This window comes from Corvus cornix, chromosome 3 (genome assembly GCF_000738735.6).
Source record: "Corvus cornix cornix isolate S_Up_H32 chromosome 3, ASM73873v5, whole genome shotgun sequence".
NCBI classification, from domain to species: domain Eukaryota; kingdom Metazoa; phylum Chordata; class Aves; order Passeriformes; family Corvidae; genus Corvus; species Corvus cornix.
The window spans coordinates 13,124,305-13,142,334 of NC_047056.1; the positions used below are offsets into that span (position 1 = coordinate 13,124,305).

An 18,030-nucleotide genomic window follows, 5' to 3' on the forward strand; every position below is an offset into this window, starting at 1 on the left:
AGGACAGCAACAAGAGGGAGAGCACACAGGGACAGGTCTAAAAAGACAGAAATTTCAAGCAGAGTGCTTCAAGTGGGTAAGCCCTCCTTTTGGATTATGTTCAGCAGAGATACCACGTGCTCGGCAGTCTGTGGCATGGTGGTGTTCATAAATCCTGTTCAAAGCAGATCGTGACACTGATCATTCGACCTTTGATCAGGTGTTGTGAGTCAGATCCTCAGCTAGGGTAAATTCTCAAAGGTACATTGGCTTGAGGGAGAAATGCCCCAAGTTAAGGATCCAGTCTGTAGTGTAGGGAGACCTCATTCTTTGGGTGCTGAGTTTGACATGGTTGCCTTTTGACTGGATCATACAAGCCCCACTTATACTCAGACAACATTCTTGTAGTACTAATATTTATTGCCTTGTGTAGGGAATGTTCTGCTAGCTTGCTGAGGACCTACAAATGAATAATAATAACAGATGCGGGTTTGTATTTGTTTCTCTTGGAAAAAAACACGTAAATATTGATTTGGGGAAAATGTGTGTGGGTTTTTCGTTGTTGTTGTTTTATACTGTAAGTTTGAGTTGGAGAATACTGACATTATAGGATTACAGACGGGTAACTTGTTGGATCGATATTGTAATAATTTGCCATTTTCTTTACACAATATCTTTTTGCACCCATGCAATTGAAATTAAATTGTTAGTGTGATGTTCAGAGAATACCACTGGTTGGACTCCCCTCCAGTGTTTCTTCTAATCCTTTCCAAAACAGAAGTAATTATGTGTCATCTATGAGGAATTTGCAATACAGCTCACTATGCCCCTTGAGGATCTTTCTTAAGTCATGTGTATGTGAAGCCTGGAAAAATCATGTCCTCACATGGTTGTATTTCAATATTAGGAACACGATGATGATACAGCTGTGCCTTTGTTCCTTCGTGTTCCTGTCTGACTTGGGCTCTAGCCTAGAAGTGATGTCGGTGTCAGAATATGCCAGATTGGTTGTTCCTCAAAGCAGGGCTGTGAAGAAGTCTTGCCAGTGTGTGAAAGTCACAGTTGGAAAATCTTGTTGATTATGGTTGGTTTGTTGTTTCGGGTTTTTTTTTTTCTCCCTCATGTTCTTTTGTATCAGGAAGTTACAGGAACAGTTTGTCAGGAGAAGCCTTCATGCCTCTTTTATCCCCCTCACATCTGCAGACCCAGGCATGGCTCCAGTGTGTGTTCACTCCTGGTTTGTGCAGGTGGCCCTTTGCCTGGTTCTACAGGTGACCTCATGGTTCTCAGAACCAAGAACCTTAAATATTGCAGATGTGGCACGAGCAATCTTCCTGGCCCTCTGAGCCACATCCCAAAACTCAGGACTGCCAGACAGCCAGCTTGTCCTTCAATGCACCAAGGGAGAAGGGTGCTGTGTTCTTTTAGCAGGGGGGAAGTGACAGTGACTCCCAGGAATGCTTGCTGTCCATTGTGGGCCAGGGCTAGGCCAAAGGATGTAACTTCAAAGATGGAATAAAGTGTGTAATGTCGACTTCAGTAGCATCTAATAAATTACTCCCTCTCACAGTGGGGGTTTATCCTGCATAAGCACAGCCCCTCTGCTGAATGTGGGACACAGTGCCAACAGGGAAGCTGTGCCTGGAAGCCTTACAGCCCAGGGGAAACAGGCTGACAGCCTTTCCTGTGGTTCTTTGTTGCTGAGGTTTCAAGTGGTGCTGCTTCTCTTCCTCTGTCCTGAGATCCGTGCCCTGCAGTCCATGTTTAATCCAACTGATGTTCTCCACTTTAGTTGCCCAGGCTGTGGCTTGTATTTTAACATCACTTGTACACTGTAAGTTGTAGTGCCAAGAGTTAGCATGCAAGAATTGCAGTGAGTCCCCATGGAATGTAAGATTTGCCAGAATCATGCAATGTTAGCACATGCTAAATTTGTGCATTCTCATTTACCTTCTGTTGCTTGTTTGTTTTGATGAGTTTGGAGTTGTTAGGGGATCAAGCTCGTGCCTGCAAGTACAATTGTCTGACACTTTCTTTAGAATTCAAAAACAAAAGAAGAGATTTTGCTGTTATCACCTGTCTGCAGTGATGTAGGACTTTTAGTAAAACTCCCCAATCTCACCGTAAAACTTAAGAGGGAATTTTGTCAGCAGCTGACTAAGACATACAAGTCATGTATGATGAACTGGTGCTGCCTGACAAATCCTTCTGGTACACCAATGATCCCTGGGCTCCTTTAAGGCAGCTGGGCCCCATGAAAGCAGCTTTGTGGCACTCACAAGTGAGGCTTGACAGGCACTGCTTGGTCAGAAGGAACCACCTATTGCCACATCGCTCCTGTGCACCCTGGCTTCCGGCCCCCTTCTCTGACACAAGAGATGTGTGGTCAGAGCGTGTTTGGGAGACAGGAACTTCTAATTCTGGCTCTAGCACTTTCTTCCTTGTGATGTGAAAGCAGCTATATGGACGTTTTAAGGGAGTTTTTAAAAAATAGCCTCTAATTAGGCTGCCCACACCTGAGTATGTAGTCAGAGGCACACTAGAGCTCATTTTCAGAAGTGAATATCTGTGCATCCTTTTATTCTCAGCTGGAATTGTGGATACTGAACATTGAGTAGTCAGGGCAAATTATTCTTTATTAGGCTTGAACATGAATTGTGTTGCAGAAGTTTCTAAGCATTAGGAAACTAATGAGTAGTGCTACTTATAAAGTGCTATTCTCAACAGCAACTGCAGTTTTCATACCATGATGCCTTGTGAGATGTGAATTTGAGAAGAAGAGGAGGAGAAATGAAGAAAAATAATCTAAAAATATTGTACAGAAAAGTAGAGTCTACAGAGTGTGTAGCTTACAAAGAATGTTGGGAAAATAGGAAGCTTTCATTTCTTTAAAAACCCCCAAAGCTCTGTAGTCTCATAAGACTGAAAATAACTTCATGTTCTTTGCTGATGCTTTAAGATATAATGTCTGCTACTCCATCTTCCCCCTCCCTTTTCTGCTCTCAGGAGACCACTTTCTCCAGAAGTGGGTTTTGAGATTTGGGAATACTTGCTAAGAAAGATGGGACACATTCGAACACTTCTCAACTGTCTTAGAGCCAGACCTTAGATGTGTATTTTCATTTTTGAGACCTTTCCTCAGCTGAGGCTTGAGGAAGCATCACAAATGAGGCTTATGAAGCATCGATGCCTTTTCAAGACAGTCTTATGTTTTTACGAGGAACAAGCAGATCTATTTTGAAAGCAACCAGCCTACAGAATATTGTTCCAAATAAATTAAGATATAGGGTGTCGTAGCTGGTATTTTGGTCTGCTGTTTGCTGTTGGAGCCTGAGTACTTTGGTCTGTGCTGTTTGCATTGCACTAAAGAGTGGCTGAGTTTCATTCTGCCTGCTATCCCCAGGGCCCTCATGAAGAAGAGATTTGTATCTCATGAGATTACCCCACTGAGCAAAGAAATGAAATAAATTATATTATATTTTACTTGTGTCAAGTATAGTAGCTCTCAGAGCCTTTCAAGGCAGTGTCAGCATGGGCTGGATCCTGCATCAGTGTGTAAAGAGGCATCCTTTACAAGAGCAACGCTGCAGAATGAAGCCAATGTGAGCCTAATGGGTGGTGGAAAAGAGTGAGCCTTTTTTTCCCCTCCCTAGTGCAAGCCTGCAGGGGGTTATTCTCCAGCATGTGTGAGCCTTGGGGCAAATCAGCCTGCTGGAGTTCTTCTACAACACGAGTTCCTAGTAAATCAGTGTAGTAGTAGTAGTAGTAGTAGTAGTAGTAGTAGTAGGGATCTTACTTGGGAACCAATTAGAGCTTGTGTTGGTTGTTTCTCCTTGGCAGCTTTAATGAACCCATAACACAGAAGTATTGGAAAGAAAAGATTTTGCAGCAGTCTCTGTTAAAAAATCATGGCCTACCCAGTTCCTTCCACAGTACAATACAATGCTTCGAAAGACAGCAAAGGTTGTTATCATAACTTAGTCATGTGTGAAGAACCAGGAGAGCTAAAATGAGTTAAATAATTTTATTGTGCTGTAATGTTGGGAAGAAATATTCCCCAGAACAATTGTTCTTCCCTATTCTGCAGAAAATCCTGCAAAAACCCACTTGAAATGTGTCTGTCAATGCAAACTAACTCAGGCAGGTACAGTAAATTCCAGATTCTTGCATTGTCACTACAGAGAATAAACTCCCTTTTCTTTTTACTCGTCCACCAGTCCTTTCACACAATGCCTTTAACCTATTTCTATAATTAAATTTCACATCATATCTCTGAAATATATTATGACATTTGATCATACTTCATCTAAAAAATCACAGATACTGCTTGTCATAGCATACAATTTCTAGTCTTTGGCAAGGCTGTACAATAACCTCACAATTATCTGTTGTGCCCAATTCCCTATCAGGTGCTAGGACTTGGTTTCTGTTTCAGTTAACCCTTTAGTGCACTCCAAAGTGGCAGTATCTAAGAAAAAAGCATAACTCTGTCGTGAGAAATGGAAGACGATAGGGCATGAGCTTGGAGAAGTCAATAAGAAGCTGAAGTTCTCCTGACGAGCGGTTTCTATTTAGGATTTCTATAGTGCCAGTGTAATAGGAATACAGCTTTCTTGGTGTGATATTGCAAGTCCTGCTTCCACCTTAAGATACTGAACTGTTGCATGTCAGTCCTTCAAAGCTGATAAGAAGAAATGAAGACGGTGGTTACAGCTACAAGGCATTGTATGTACCTGGAACTGTTCTTAGCTCTGTATCAGGCAATTAAAGATATTTTTAACTTCCAGTCTTCAAAAGGTAATGGACTTTTTTTTACTTTCTTTTAGAAAGTATAATGAAATATTAAGCATATCTAAAAGGCTATTAACAAACAAATAAGCAAACAAGATAGGAATAGGAATGGAGTTTCAGGATGTCATTATAGGGTGCTCGTACAGGATTTTTATGACTCTTTCCACCAGAAGAAACTCACTAGACCATAGAAAAGGAAGAATTAGCACTATTTTATGGAATGTTATTTACTCTTTCATGTTCTGTGGGACCTCATTAGAAGGATGAGAGATGAGTTCCAGCAGTGCATGTGTGTTAATAATAGGCCATACAAATGAGATTATAATAGAGAATCCTGGATGATACATAAGGAATTAGAGCCAGGAGTCCCCATATAAAAGCAGGCATATACTCATTGAAACTAAGAGCTTGGTAAGTCTTTGTAGGAGAGGATGCACAAAGGTGAGTCAAACTCATCAAGCCCCCTAAAAATTAGTGGTAATCCAAAAAGAGAAGCAAAATCCGGGAGTCCTGAATCTTATTCTCTGAGCTATTGTAGGTTTATTTTCACTCTCTTAGAACTTTGTCCTTGAAATACCTTTTGGGAAAATCTTTTCATTGAAACAGTGTTAATTAACAAAAAAAGTTTGGAGAAAAAACCAGATTTACTGCTTTTGGGTTATGAGACATTAGAAAAATGCACTTTGTCTCCAAAATAGGTTGTCCTGAATCCCCTGTACATATGTGATGCTCAAAGTGTGAAAAGAAGTACCTTTGTCCAGACTGATAATTTTGCATTTTACAGTAGCTATCTCTTTTAAGCTTTCCTGAAGAACCCAGGAATTCCAATAATTTTTTTCATGTGACACATGTACGCTTTCATTGTTATTTAAACAGGGGGACTTTCCTTTGGGCTCAGTTTTCAGGGATACACTTTAGCATGGGCATAAATTCAAAACTATGAATCCTCCATAGTAATCTGTGGAGCTTGAGAGTTGCTTAAAAGTAAACATGTACGAAAGAATTTTCTTTGAACAGTGGGGCCATAATGTCTGATATATGTGAAGCATTTCAGAGAACTGCAAAAGGCAAAAGACACTATTAAAAGACATGATAAAAGTGAGGAAAAAGCTGTATCTACTACTACTGCTACTACACAACTTCTTCTTATCTGTATTTCCAGTGGGTCCAATCTCCAAAGATAGGTGTACTACACAGCTGCTAGTTCTGGCCAGTGTATTTTTGGTGTCTGTATTGACAGAGAATATAAATATTCCAAAGGATAGAAACGTGTCCTGTGTGATAGGCAATCCAGCGTATCAAACAACTGTGCATTAGAATGGCTGCTGGTACAGTGCTGTAACTTCTGTGGTCTACAAATCCATGACATAGAAACCTTCGAAACAAATGCTAACAGAAAGCTATTTACACAGAGACAAAATTACTGTAACTCGTTTTGAGGTTTTTAGGTGACTTGTACTTTCCTTAACAAATCTCAATGATTGTCACCCCTTGTAGCTTCCTAGGAAAAACCAGCAAATGTGTATTTTCATCTTTTATGTAGATGATTATTTAGGGATACATTTAAATCTGCACCAAATGTACTGTTGATACTAAGTTAAGGCTACAAATATTTTAATTCTATCAAAATGCATTTTAAGAGGAAGATACTTTTAAAGCTTGTGAACATTTTGTACTGACATTTAACTTTAATTTCCAGGAGAAAATTGCATAGTAGTCACAACCAGAAACTGGGTGGCAGGCCTGCCAGGCCTGGAGTGAGGATGGAGCAACACAGTCCAGTGTTTTTTAAGGATGGAATCAAAATTGGCTGGGAAAGGCTGTCCAGCCTGGGGGCTGCAGAAGGGAACACAGCAGGTATGGGACTGGGGCTGGCTGAAAAACTAGGGGAAGGTGGGAACTGTTTGGCATCAGAATCAAGAGGATGCAAGATAGGGATGGGGAGGAAAAAACAGGAAGAAGAGAAAACTGACGCTAAGCAAACACATTGAGTCAAGGAGGTGTGTAGGGAATATGAAATAAGGAAATGGCCACCAGGCTGGGAGCTGGGGCAGGGAATGGGTGTGAACTTGCAGATCTGGAGTGCAAAGGTTGGTTGGAGGTTCCATGAGTTAGAGAAGGGAGATAGATCTGATTGAGAACAGGAAAGGGAAATTGCGTCTGGGAGGAGATGAATGAAAGTAGGAGTCAGGTGGAGGCTGGAGATAAATAAAGGTAGTCTTTTATGCTCCTTCCCTCACTGAAATGTCTGAGTAGCTTTTTAGATAAAACTAATAGCAACCCCAATTTTCCCTGGGTGATAGGAGGGGACCTTTATCTGTTAAGCTGGAACTAGACTAAGTCATTTGCATGTTTAGTTTGTGCTTTTGAGGGGATAGGAAAGAAATGTTTCTTCTTTGATCAGAGACCCTTTGGAGTTTGGTCACAAACTGTGAATGTCTCTTGTAGTGGAAAGCCTTTTTCAAATGATTCTGAAAGATACCTGCAGTTGCTTAAAACCCACCATACTCTGATCATATTCTGGACTCCATTTTTTTTTTTTTTTGTCCAGTTAACCTCAAAAAAGGCAAACTTCATCTGCTCTGCTGTGTTTTGTTTGGCTTGTCATCTGTGCTGTTGCAGAGGGAAACAGCTGCTGCAGTTGTTTGTAGATGTTCCTGTGGTCTATGATGTTGCTGGGGTTGATCAGGTAGCTCTTTGGCCAACTGGGCCAGTCAGTGCATTACACTGGCACTGGGAGCTGACTAGGAGCTATTTGGAAAGGCCCAAAGCAACAATGTGTTCGTTTTGCTTGGTTTGTGTTTTTGTTTCTTTCTAGTAACATTTTGAAACAGTATTTTCAGCTTGATCTAATAGTTGCAACTAATGTATCCTGGTAGGAAAAGTGCCTGCCTTCCTCCGCCCAGACTCTCCCGGGCAAGATGAGAGTTTCCCAGCGAGGGAAAACTGAAAGAGATTATTTTGAAAAATGTCTGCTACTTCGACAGCCCAAATGAGTACAAGCAGTGGAAATCTGCCTCTTTTTGCTGAATGAGGGCTGTATACCTTCTATGAAAGGTGCTAAAAACAACTTCTGATTTGAATGTTCCTGTTTTCTATTCATTATCATTTGAGTCTTCTTTGGCTCCAATCTGCACCAGCTGTTTTCCACCCTAATCTTCTTTCCTGTAGCAATCTGGCCATGTTTGCAGCAGCGGTGGTTACGCTGGGTGAGGATGAAGTACTGCAGTTGTCCTTGGCATGTTATTGCCGGCTAAACCAGTGGAATCTCATTAGGTTAGATTTCCTCATGGCCGCTTATGGATGCCTTAGGGTGGAAGATGCCTGTGGTCTGCAGAGATAAAGGCCTTCGGAGAGGAGGAGCAAATGCTTATCAGTGCTGCCAGTGAAAAATGAACGTCTGGGGTATTTTTAGAGTTGGGCCAGCTCTTTCTGCGCTGTCCTGTGGGCACTCAAATAGCATTTGTGGTAAAGCTCAAAGGGCCGTACCTGTTCCTACAGCCGTGGAAAAGCACGAGTTTAATGGCATTAATCAGCGAGGACGAAACGAGGGTGCAAAACCTGATAATACTGGAATAGTTTTTCCTTCTCCGGGCTTTCGCTGGGCTCCGCTGTGGGCAGTGAGCAGACAATACGCTGTAGTCCTGCCTGCGGTGTTCCTTACGCGTTTGAAACCAGCCAGAGCTGCCAGCGGCAGGGCGGGAGCAGCTCTGCAGCCCTACAGGAGCCTCGAGGGCTCGATCGGCCCCTCGGGTTCCCGGAGGAAAGCACTGGTTCGCTGTGGGAGGGGGCCTCGCCCCGCCCCGCCTGGCGTCATGGAATTCCAGGGCGCTCCCGCCAATGGCGGCGGGGGCACGTCCGGTGCCACCCGCGGCAGCCCCGAAGCGGGGGGGCTCCGGTCCCCGCCGGTGACCTCGGGGCTCGGTCCCTCCCGGCCGCCGGGGACGGCCGCAGCCGGGGAGCGCGGCGGGAGCGGGTCCTCCTGCGGGAGAAGGACGCGGGAACAGCCGGAGAGAGCTGGAAGCGCGGCCGCTTCCTCCGCACCTCCGGGAGCGGGCAGAACTAAAACTGACAGGGACAACCTACGGATTATTAATCTCTGGGCAGCTTCTTGCGGGCAGCTTCCTGCGGCTGGGAACTAGTGCTGCCCTCTTTTAACTTTTCCAGCTCCTCATCATGGGATGCGTGTGTTATGTGGGGAATTGATGCCAGTTTCGGTGCCTGGCTTTTAGAGTTTACAGAGCCTTTGCAAATAATCTTATTGTATAATACAGCACAGCTCAGAGTTCCCTTTCTGACTGTCCAGCAAGGTGCTGTTCTCTCATAAAATTCTATCAATAGATATATCAATCCACCGAAACTTCTGTAAGTATAAATAAAATCCTTTGTGGTTTCTCTTTCCTGACAGTGACCTCTCATAAACCCACCGTAGCGTCAGAGGTGTATGTGAGGCATGTCTGGTCATCTCTGTGTAGTGCATCCCGTTGTATTTATCTGAGCACTAATGCAGACTATCTGTTTTAGCAGGGTGTTCTGCCCTCGATAACACTCTCTTTCTTGTCAGGTTTGATTAGCCCCAAGTAAATGCTCACATGGCTAAACCATTTGTGCCGCTGGAGGTGGTTTGCATGTCTCCACACAGAACTGCATTGCATCATCATCCATAATAAAGATTTTGCAAATCAAATACGGCTCCTTCTAATGCCTAAATGACAGACAAGATGGTGGCACCAGTTTGTGTGAGCAGAGAATCTGACTCTGGAGTTGAGATGTGCTTAAGACAATTGCCAGTGACTGTTCAGTTGTATTACAGTGCAGGTTACTTCCCCCTAGGGCATTTTGATCCTGACATTAATAGAAAATAAAGAGCAAATTTTCTCATTAAACATCGTGGCAGCTGATATAACTGCTTGGGATATGCTGGTGATGATAGTGCTAAACTTACAGTTGCTTTTCCAACAGCTGTGTTTCGAACTCGAAACCATGGGACAGCACTGATGCAGGAAATGAGGCTCCTCTTCCTTCCCCAACAGCAGATTTTCCTTGTGAACCCTTGTGCCTGCAGTGTGTTTCCAAGTCAGAAGTATCCCCAGCAGTGCCCTCCTGGTACTCGTGTCTCATTTTACAGACCAAGTATGGCCCTTCCACAGTAGATCCTTGCTGGGTGGGCTTACAGGGAGAATTTTTTTGTTTCGCTTCTATGTAAAGAAAAAATATCACAGAATCACAGGATCAATTAGGTTGGAAAAGACTTCTAAGATCATCGAGTCCAGCCTTGGTCAGAACGCCACTTGTCAGCTAGACCACGGCACTAAATTCCATGTCCAGTCTTTCCTTAAACACTTCCGGGGACAGTAACTTCACCACCTCCCTGGGCAGCCTGTTCCAATGTCCAATCATCCTTTCAGTGAAGAAATTCCTCCTAATGTCCAACCTAAACCTCCCCTGGTGTAATCTGAGGCCATTTCCTCTTGTTGTGTCACTGGTTGCCTGGGAGAAGAGGCCGACCCCCACCTGGCTACTCCCTCCTTTCAGGGAGTTGCAGGGAGTCTGAGCCTCCTTCGCTCCAGGCTAAACACCCCTAGCTCCCTCACCAGCTCGCCGTGAGATTTGTGCTCCAGACCCTTCCCCAGCTCCGTTGCCCTTTCCCGGGCATGCTCCAGCACCTCCATGTCCTTCTTGCAGTGAGGGGCCCAGGACTGGACACAGCACTCGATGTGCGGCCTCGCCAGTGCCGAGTACAGGGGGAAAATCACTTCCCTAACCCTGCTGTCCGCAAGACAGATTTTTTGGACGATTTTTGTCCAAGCCAAAAAGAACCCACCCAAAACCCAGCAGGACCAACTCCGGGGGACGAGGATGTCCCTCGTACCTCGGTGAGGGTAGGAGCCAGGCCTATCTGGCTCCCTGCGGGCAGAGCGGGGGGGCGCGAGCTGCCGGCGCGGGGTGTCCTGGGCCGCCGCCGGGCCGCGGGCAGGGGGACAGGGGGATGCGGGGACAGGGGGATGCGGGGACAGGGGGCCGGGGGTACGCGGGGACGGGAAATCCCCTCGCGCGCGCGGCGTGCCTTTTGTGTTTGTACACACGGGGCGGGGCGGGGCCGCGGGCGGGGCCGCACCTTCCCTCCATTGTGCGCCATTGGCGGGCGGGCGGGCCGGGGCGGGGCGGAGCGCGGGGGCGGGGCGGCGCGCGGGGCCGGCCCTCCCGAGGCAGCCATCTTTCAATTGTGCTCCGAGCCGCCGCCAGCGCCAGCCGCAGCAGCTCCGGCTCCTCCTGCGCCCGCCCGCCCGCCCGCCCTCCATCCCTCCCTCCCTCCCTCCCGCACGGCAGCCGCGCTCGCCCAGCGGACGGGGTAAGTCTGGCGCCGCGCCCGCCGCCCCCCGCGCCCCGACACCCCCCGCCGCTGCCCCCCGACCCTCCCCACAAACTTTTGGGGCGCTCGGGAGGCGGCGGTAGCTCGGGTTCCCCTTGGCCGCGCCGCCTTCCCGGCGCAGCCGGAGCGGCTCCCTCCGCCGGCACCCCCGGCCCCGCTTCGCGCGGTCGTTGCCCCCCTCTGCTCCCCTCGCCCCCGCTCCAGACCCCCACCAGCGGCCTCCCCAGCCCCTTAGCTGCCTCCTCAGCCCGACATCCCCCGGATCGGGGCCGGGAAGCGGTCGCAAAGAGGAGCCGCTCGCCAGCCCAGGGTAACTCTCCTGCCTTCCTTCCCCTGCTCCCCACAGTTGTTGCTCAGCTTCACCATCTTGTCTCTTTTCTCTGGTCACCGACCATATTTTTTTTCCTATTGCATAAAAAACAATAAAAAGGGAAAGAAATTCGCCGAAGGAACGACCCAAACGCAACGCAATTTTTTGGTTTTCGAGTACAAACTTTTCCGCTGCCTCCCCCTGCATCTGCACCCGCATGGTTTGGAGTGCCTGGCGATATTTTTGGCGTTATTTTTTGCAATTTATTTTTTCCTCCTTTGCAAAAGGACTAGGGCTGCGTTTCGTGATTGTTTCCATTTTGTTCTGGCTCTGGGAGCTGAGTTTGCCTGTGAGAGGCGCTTGGGAGCGAGGCAGCTCTTGGGGAAGCAGTTACACAGAAAGAGAAAGACGGCACCCAAAAAACAACCCCCCAAAAAAAAGTTTGTTGCTTTCTTGCACTTTATCCGGCCCCTTTCCTTTTCGCACGATAAACGCCGGGTTGCCTGCGGTTGCCGGCGGGTCGGGGAGCGCAGGCGGGCGGCGGCGAGCGCCGGGCAGCCCCGGGGAGGGCCGGCGGGGGCTGCCGCTCCGATCTCCCCCGCTCCGCAGTTTCGGAGGAGGTTTTCCGGCGGGTGGGAGCGGCGGGTCGGTGCCAGCCCCCCGATGTTTGCCGGGCGGTATTTGCAAACACTTGGCAGGTGACGGGCGGCCGGCGGGGGGAGGCGACAGCCGCCTCTCCGCGCCTGCTGCCGTGCGGCTCGCTCGGCTTCAGCCGCCGCCGCTTTGATATTGAATTCGTGGGCAAAAAAAGCTGTATTTTAATATTCCGCGATCGGAAGGCGTTTAATTTCTAATTTATTTTTTTTCCTTTTTTGGTGTGGGTTGTTCTTTTTTTTTTTTTCTTAATGCCCGCCTGGCCGTCGGAGGCGTTCGGCCGCCGCGGGCTCGGCGCTCGGGGCTGGCGGGGCAGGGACACGTTGCGCGGGACGGGGGCCGCGCTGCCGCCCACCCCGGGGCAAGTGCCGCGGGGGGCGCACGCCGAGAGGGGCGACCACCTTCCCCTTGCCCTGTCTGCCCACGTTCCCCCCGGCAGGTGTAAGGCAGCGACGTCGGCAGGAGCATGGCCCGTACCAAGCAGACTGCCCGCAAGTCCACCGGCGGCAAGGCGCCCCGCAAGCAGCTCGCCACCAAAGCCGCCCGCAAGAGCGCGCCCTCCACTGGCGGGGTGAAGAAGCCGCACCGCTACAGGTAACGCAGCGCCGCGCAGAGGCGGCCGCGGGGCGGTACCGGGAAACCTCCCCCCCCCCCCCCCCCCCCCCCCCCAAAAAATCCCTCCTTCTCCCCCCCACCCGCGGGACCGATAGGGCGGGGGGCGCTTCTCCCCGCCTCCGCCACGCTTCCTCCGCGCTCCGCTTCCCGCGGCCGCCAAAATAACAACAACAAAAAAAATTAACAGGCGCGGGTTCCTGCCAGCCGCAAAAATCACCAGAAATTCCCAGGGCGGCACCGTCCCCCGGCGTTTGCCATCAGCCCCTTTCCGGGCGTTCCGGTGCTGGTGCCTCCAAAATCGACACCCCTCCCCCCGCGGCGGACGCGGCTCGGCGGTTCTTTTAAATTTTTGTAATTTTGTACCCGCGGTTATCTAGAGGCCGCAGCAGGGCTGCGCCGCCGCCAAGTTTATTGTTACCGGCGCGTTCCGTGCTCCACTCGCGGGGCTGGATCCGGCCGCGGCGCTGGGCGGGCGCGGGGCCCTGCAGGGCGCGGAGCCGCCGCGAGAGGGAGCCGCGCACCCGCGGATGCGCCGGGGCTCCCGCATCGCCCGTCCCGAAACGCGGCCTTGGGGCACCCGAGCCGGAGCGGAGTCGGCAGCAGAGCTGTCACACAGCCCCCGAGTCCTGACCTCTTCCAGTCCTGCCTCCGTGCAGCCTCCATGCTTCTACTTGGAGGATGGTTTTGGGCTAGGTGTAGGTATTCCTTGGGGAAAATGTGGATTGGGAAAAAGTGGGTTTCAAATAGGGAACTTAATCTAAAAGTCCGAGAGGATTTATTAATATGTTGAGGAGTCTGAAGAGGATGGAGCCAGGCTCTTCTCAGTGGTGCCAAGCAACAGAACAAAAGGCAATGGGCAGCAACTGAGGCACGGGAAAATCCACCTGAACATGAGGAAGAACTTTACTGTGAAGGTGACTGAGCATTGCAACAGATTGCCCAGAGTGGTTGTGGAATCTCTTTCCTTGGAGATATCCAAAAGCCATCTGGACACAATCCTAAGACACCAGCTCTAGGATGACCCTGCTTGAGCAGGGAGGTTGGGCCAGATGACCCACTGTGGTTCTTTCCAACCTGACCCACTCTGTGACTCTGTCTCTTGTTCTAGGTGTGAGGCAGAATAAATCAATTGGAACAAAAGTAATAAAGCTGGAGCAGGAAAAGACAAAGGTTCCACAGAAATAAATACATTAATTTCACAGACGGACATCATGTTTGCAAACATATGTTGCTAATCTGAATTTGTTATTCTGACACCAAAACTAACATGAGGAAATACACTGGATACTTTTGACTGACAATATAACAGAGAATATAAATTATGCTAGTTCTGTGAATGCTGACAGTAAGGAAGAAGAACCAGTTTTCCCTTAAAATCAGGATTGCTGTCAGGCCCCTCGCTGGGAGGGTGCCTGTGGTACAGCTGAACTTGGGACAGCTTTGTGGCTTGTCAAGTCTGCACTGAGCTGTGTTGGTGTCAGGTGGACAGCACCCGTTGGCCAACTCTTCCCTTGGTGAAGTCGGGCCTGGGGAGTCTGCCTGAGGGATCCCTGGTGAAGCCAGTGGAAGCTGGCACAGCTTGGTGGGGAGAAGACAGTGACCCTTTGCCACAGCAGACCTGATTTTGGATTGTAAATGTGGAACTCTCCTAGGAAAAACAGAAGTGTATGGTGCTTGGTTTAGTCTGGAGGATGAACCCCTATTTTTAAGGTGATGCAGAAGATGTTTTAAATACTAATTATTTTTATTATTGTTATTATTTTATCTTAATAGGCCGGGTACTGTGGCCCTGCGTGAAATCAGGCGCTATCAAAAGTCCACCGAACTTTTGATCCGCAAACTCCCCTTCCAGCGTCTGGTGCGTGAAATTGCTCAGGACTTCAAGACAGATCTGCGCTTCCAGAGCGCTGCCATCGGTGCTTTGCAGGTGAGCCCTGCCGGGGCAGGCTGGAAGTGCCCCCGCAGCCGGGATTCCCTGGAGCGGGGCGGGGGGGCTCCGCCCCGCGCCCCCATTGGCCAGGCTGTTTCCAGGGTTAGTTTGGGCTCCCTCTGATTGGTGGGGCTGCCGCGGTGGGCGTGGCCCGCGCGGGTCGGGAGGGATGCGCACCTCAGCCTTGGCTTGCCCGCGGAGGACCTGGGAATGCCTGTGGGTACTACAGGATAAAACAGCTCCTTACAGAGCCTCTAAGTGTGTTTTTGTGGGGGCTGCTTTGGTTTTGTTTTTTTCTAAATAGCCCCTCAATTAGTTAGAACAGCGCATCTTGTTAAGAGGCTTAAGGAAAACATGTTTCCTCCGCCCTTGAGCTCTGCTGGAGGCCCTGCCTTTGGAAGCTCTGCAGTTGGAGAGGGAAGCATCGTATAAAGCTGGTTGTGGGGTGTCCTAATGCAGGTCTCAGTGTCTTCGAATGCTCTTTAAAGTAAAACAGCTCAGTAAGCCACATCTAAACACAGTTAGGGAGATAGCTGCTTTCCTAGGATGTAGTTGATGCTAAACACACTTTTTAATATATTAGTTACATAACTTATTTAGAGGACACAGAGAGTAAAATATTAATTGCTCTTTCTGGTCCAAATTCCTGAATCTAAGTTAGGACCCCCCACAAGATTCAGTTCTTATCATGGGAACATCTCCCTCTCATGATAAAAGACACTCCTGATTAAAGATAGGTTCTGGAACAATCTCTCAACAGCTAAAAGAACAGTAAAGACCTATCTGTAATTGTAGTCTGTCTGACATGCAGGCAAAATGGTCTCTTTCTAGTTAATGACTTCAGTTGATAAAGGGCCGAGATGTTTGCCATGAGAGCCCATAAACTTGGGCATATGCTTAGCTTCAAGAGGTGGCTGTGTGTGTTTGCAGAGTTGCTGATTTTGCTTTTAGTTATACTGCATGGCAGTTCTTAAATCCTGAGGTTTATCTGTGTGTCTCTTTATCTAGAACTGCCTATTAAAATTTAACAGGTAATACACTTTCCCAAGGCTCCTGGTTTGAATGTTCCTGGTTTTGCATTAAGGAGTTGTTGGTACAGAACTTGATCACAGCTCCTAGTGTGTTCTGCTTGCATATTTGAAAAAACAAAAACCTAAAAAAGTAAAATTAAGAAACCCCCAAAATTCTTAACCCCTTGGGGTACCGTGTTGTTTGCGCCAGCATGGATATTTGGTGAAGTGTCTTAACTTTTCATGTAGTGATTTGGCAAAACTTTGTTAGGGGTTCTCATAACCTACTGTGTATGAAATTACTGCAGTCCTCATCTGCTGTAGTAAATATCCTTCTTTCTTCATATTGGATAATCTTTTGTTTTTAAATGGGATCTTTGAATCTAGTGAGTTGATTCTTGGAGTTCCTGGCAATGAAGGGGTTCACACAAGTTCTTCTCTTGTGTGTATTGTAGGAAGGGTGACCTTGACCTCCTTTCTATAGTTGAGCCCCATCATTCCCACCTTCTCAGCCCAGGTGTTGCTGTGTCCAATACTGGCATGCAAAGATGCTTCCTAGGAGATTGATAGGTGTTAGAATTCCATGTCAGCCCAAAAGTGTGTAAACAGTTACCATTGCTGTGCTGGGCTCAGCAGCAGCTAACTTAACATGAGTCAGGAGAACATTTAGTCCCAGCTGAGCATCTGTCTAACTCAGAATCCTGTCTGCAGGTGCTCAGTAACAGGGAAAACCACTGTGGTCAGCACTGCTTTTGTGCTCCCAGGTGCTGACCCCTGATTCTCACAGGTGTGAGAAGCTTCTGTGATAGTGAGGGTCTGTGCTGTGTCCCCAGATGTACAGGAACAGGACATGTGTCTAATGGTGATTCCCTGATGTCCTGGTTTTGATGGTTCAAGGAGTTCCTGAACTAAAGCAGTTCTCTTATTTCTAATACTTCTCAGTACATTTTTTTTCTGCTAATTTTTGGCTTTTGAGTTAAGCCACCTCTTCAGTATCTGTGGAAGGAGCTGTGTGGCTGAGCTGTGTGTTGGGAAGGAATACCCGCTCTTCTTTTCCCTGGCACCTGCCAATTTCACCTGATGCTCAGTAACTCTTACTCTGGAAGAGGCAGCAGACAAGTGCCTCAAACAGTGTAACCTAGCCTTTGAAAAGAGAATTTCCTAAACAAACTAACCTTCTGATAATTTAACCTCTTCCTATCTTGTGAGAGTCCCATGGGAATATTAGTTCCATTGTGTTCTGGAGGATGTCCTTACCAAATGGCAGCAGTACACTACTTTAGACACAGATTATTGTTTTGGTGCTTTATAAGAAAATGGAAGATTTTCATTTCTGAAAATCTAAAACTTTTGGTGTTTGCAAGTAATAAAGATCAAAACCTCAACTTAATGCCATGTTACACTGTACTTTTAATTCTTAACTACGATTCTTTTTTTTCCTGCTGCTCAGAGAGTGAAAATGTTCTTACCTCTTTTCTTCCACACTAGGAGGCAAGTGAAGCCTACTTGGTTGGCCTGTTTGAAGACACCAACCTGTGTGCTATCCATGCCAAACGTGTCACAATCATGCCAAAAGATATCCAGCTAGCACGCCGCATACGTGGGGAGCGTGCCTAAACCTCACCACGATGGGTTTGTCATTCTCGAAGCAAAATCTTCTTCCTGTTATTGGTAGTAATGAACGTTAGATATTTTTTCCATGGGGTTAAAAGGTACCTTAAGTATATGGTTGCAAGTGGAAAAATAGGGGACAGAATTGGGTATTGGCAAGTTTTCTTTCCATTTTCATTTGTGTGTGGATTTTTAATATAAACAAGGGGACATAAAAACAATCAATGTGGTCAAAAAAATAAAAAAATGAATTGTTGAAACTTCTTCACCAAAACAACTTTATAAAAAAAATTATAAATAAACCTGTCAAATTTTTCTGGACAATGCCAGCATTTGGATTTTTTTAAACAAGTAAATTTCTTATCAATGGCAACTAAATGGTGTTTGTAGCATTTTTATCATACAGTAGATTCCATCCATTCACTATACTTTTCTAACTGAGTTGTCCTACATGCAAGTACATGTTTTTAATGTTGTCTGTCTTCTGTGCTGTTCCTGTAAGTTTGCTATTAAAATACATTAAATGATGCCTGTTTTTAGTCTTGATTTTTAAGTATTACACATGGGTTATACTGATTAAAAAGTGATCAGCTTTCCCTCCCCTTTTTCTCTTCAATGCATGGCCTAATTCCTTGGAGCAGATCTAGGAAACACTGGGGATACTGACTTGGCTGAAGTAGTGTGTATGTGAGGTTCTTTTAAGGGTGTAAAACTTGTCTGCTCCACAGGAAAGCAGATTTGGTGAGTATAGTACCAG

The 18,030-nt window shown here is 47.3% G+C and overlaps 1 protein-coding gene across 3 annotated transcripts; it reads left to right on the plus strand.

Moving 5' to 3' along the window:
• On the plus strand, nucleotides 1–17,801 carry LOC104685568 (histone H3.3A). 3 transcript variants are annotated; one of them, XM_039568664.1, is made up of 4 exons: nucleotides 1–76; nucleotides 12,547–12,701; nucleotides 14,496–14,649; nucleotides 17,151–17,801. In XM_039568664.1, the coding sequence occupies exons 2-4, from the start codon at nucleotides 12,574–12,576 to the stop codon at nucleotides 17,277–17,279; spliced, it is 411 nt and encodes a 136-aa protein (XP_039424598.1). In that variant the 5' UTR covers nucleotides 1–76; nucleotides 12,547–12,573; the 3' UTR covers nucleotides 17,280–17,801. The 3 variants fall into 3 exon arrangements, with proteins under 3 accessions (XP_039424598.1, XP_039424597.1, XP_039424599.1); XM_039568663.1 differs by lacking the exon at nucleotides 1–76 and adding an exon at nucleotides 10,993–11,122; XM_039568665.1 differs by lacking the exon at nucleotides 1–76 and adding an exon at nucleotides 11,431–11,453.
• The last annotated feature ends 229 nt before the right edge of the window (nucleotides 17,802–18,030 follow it).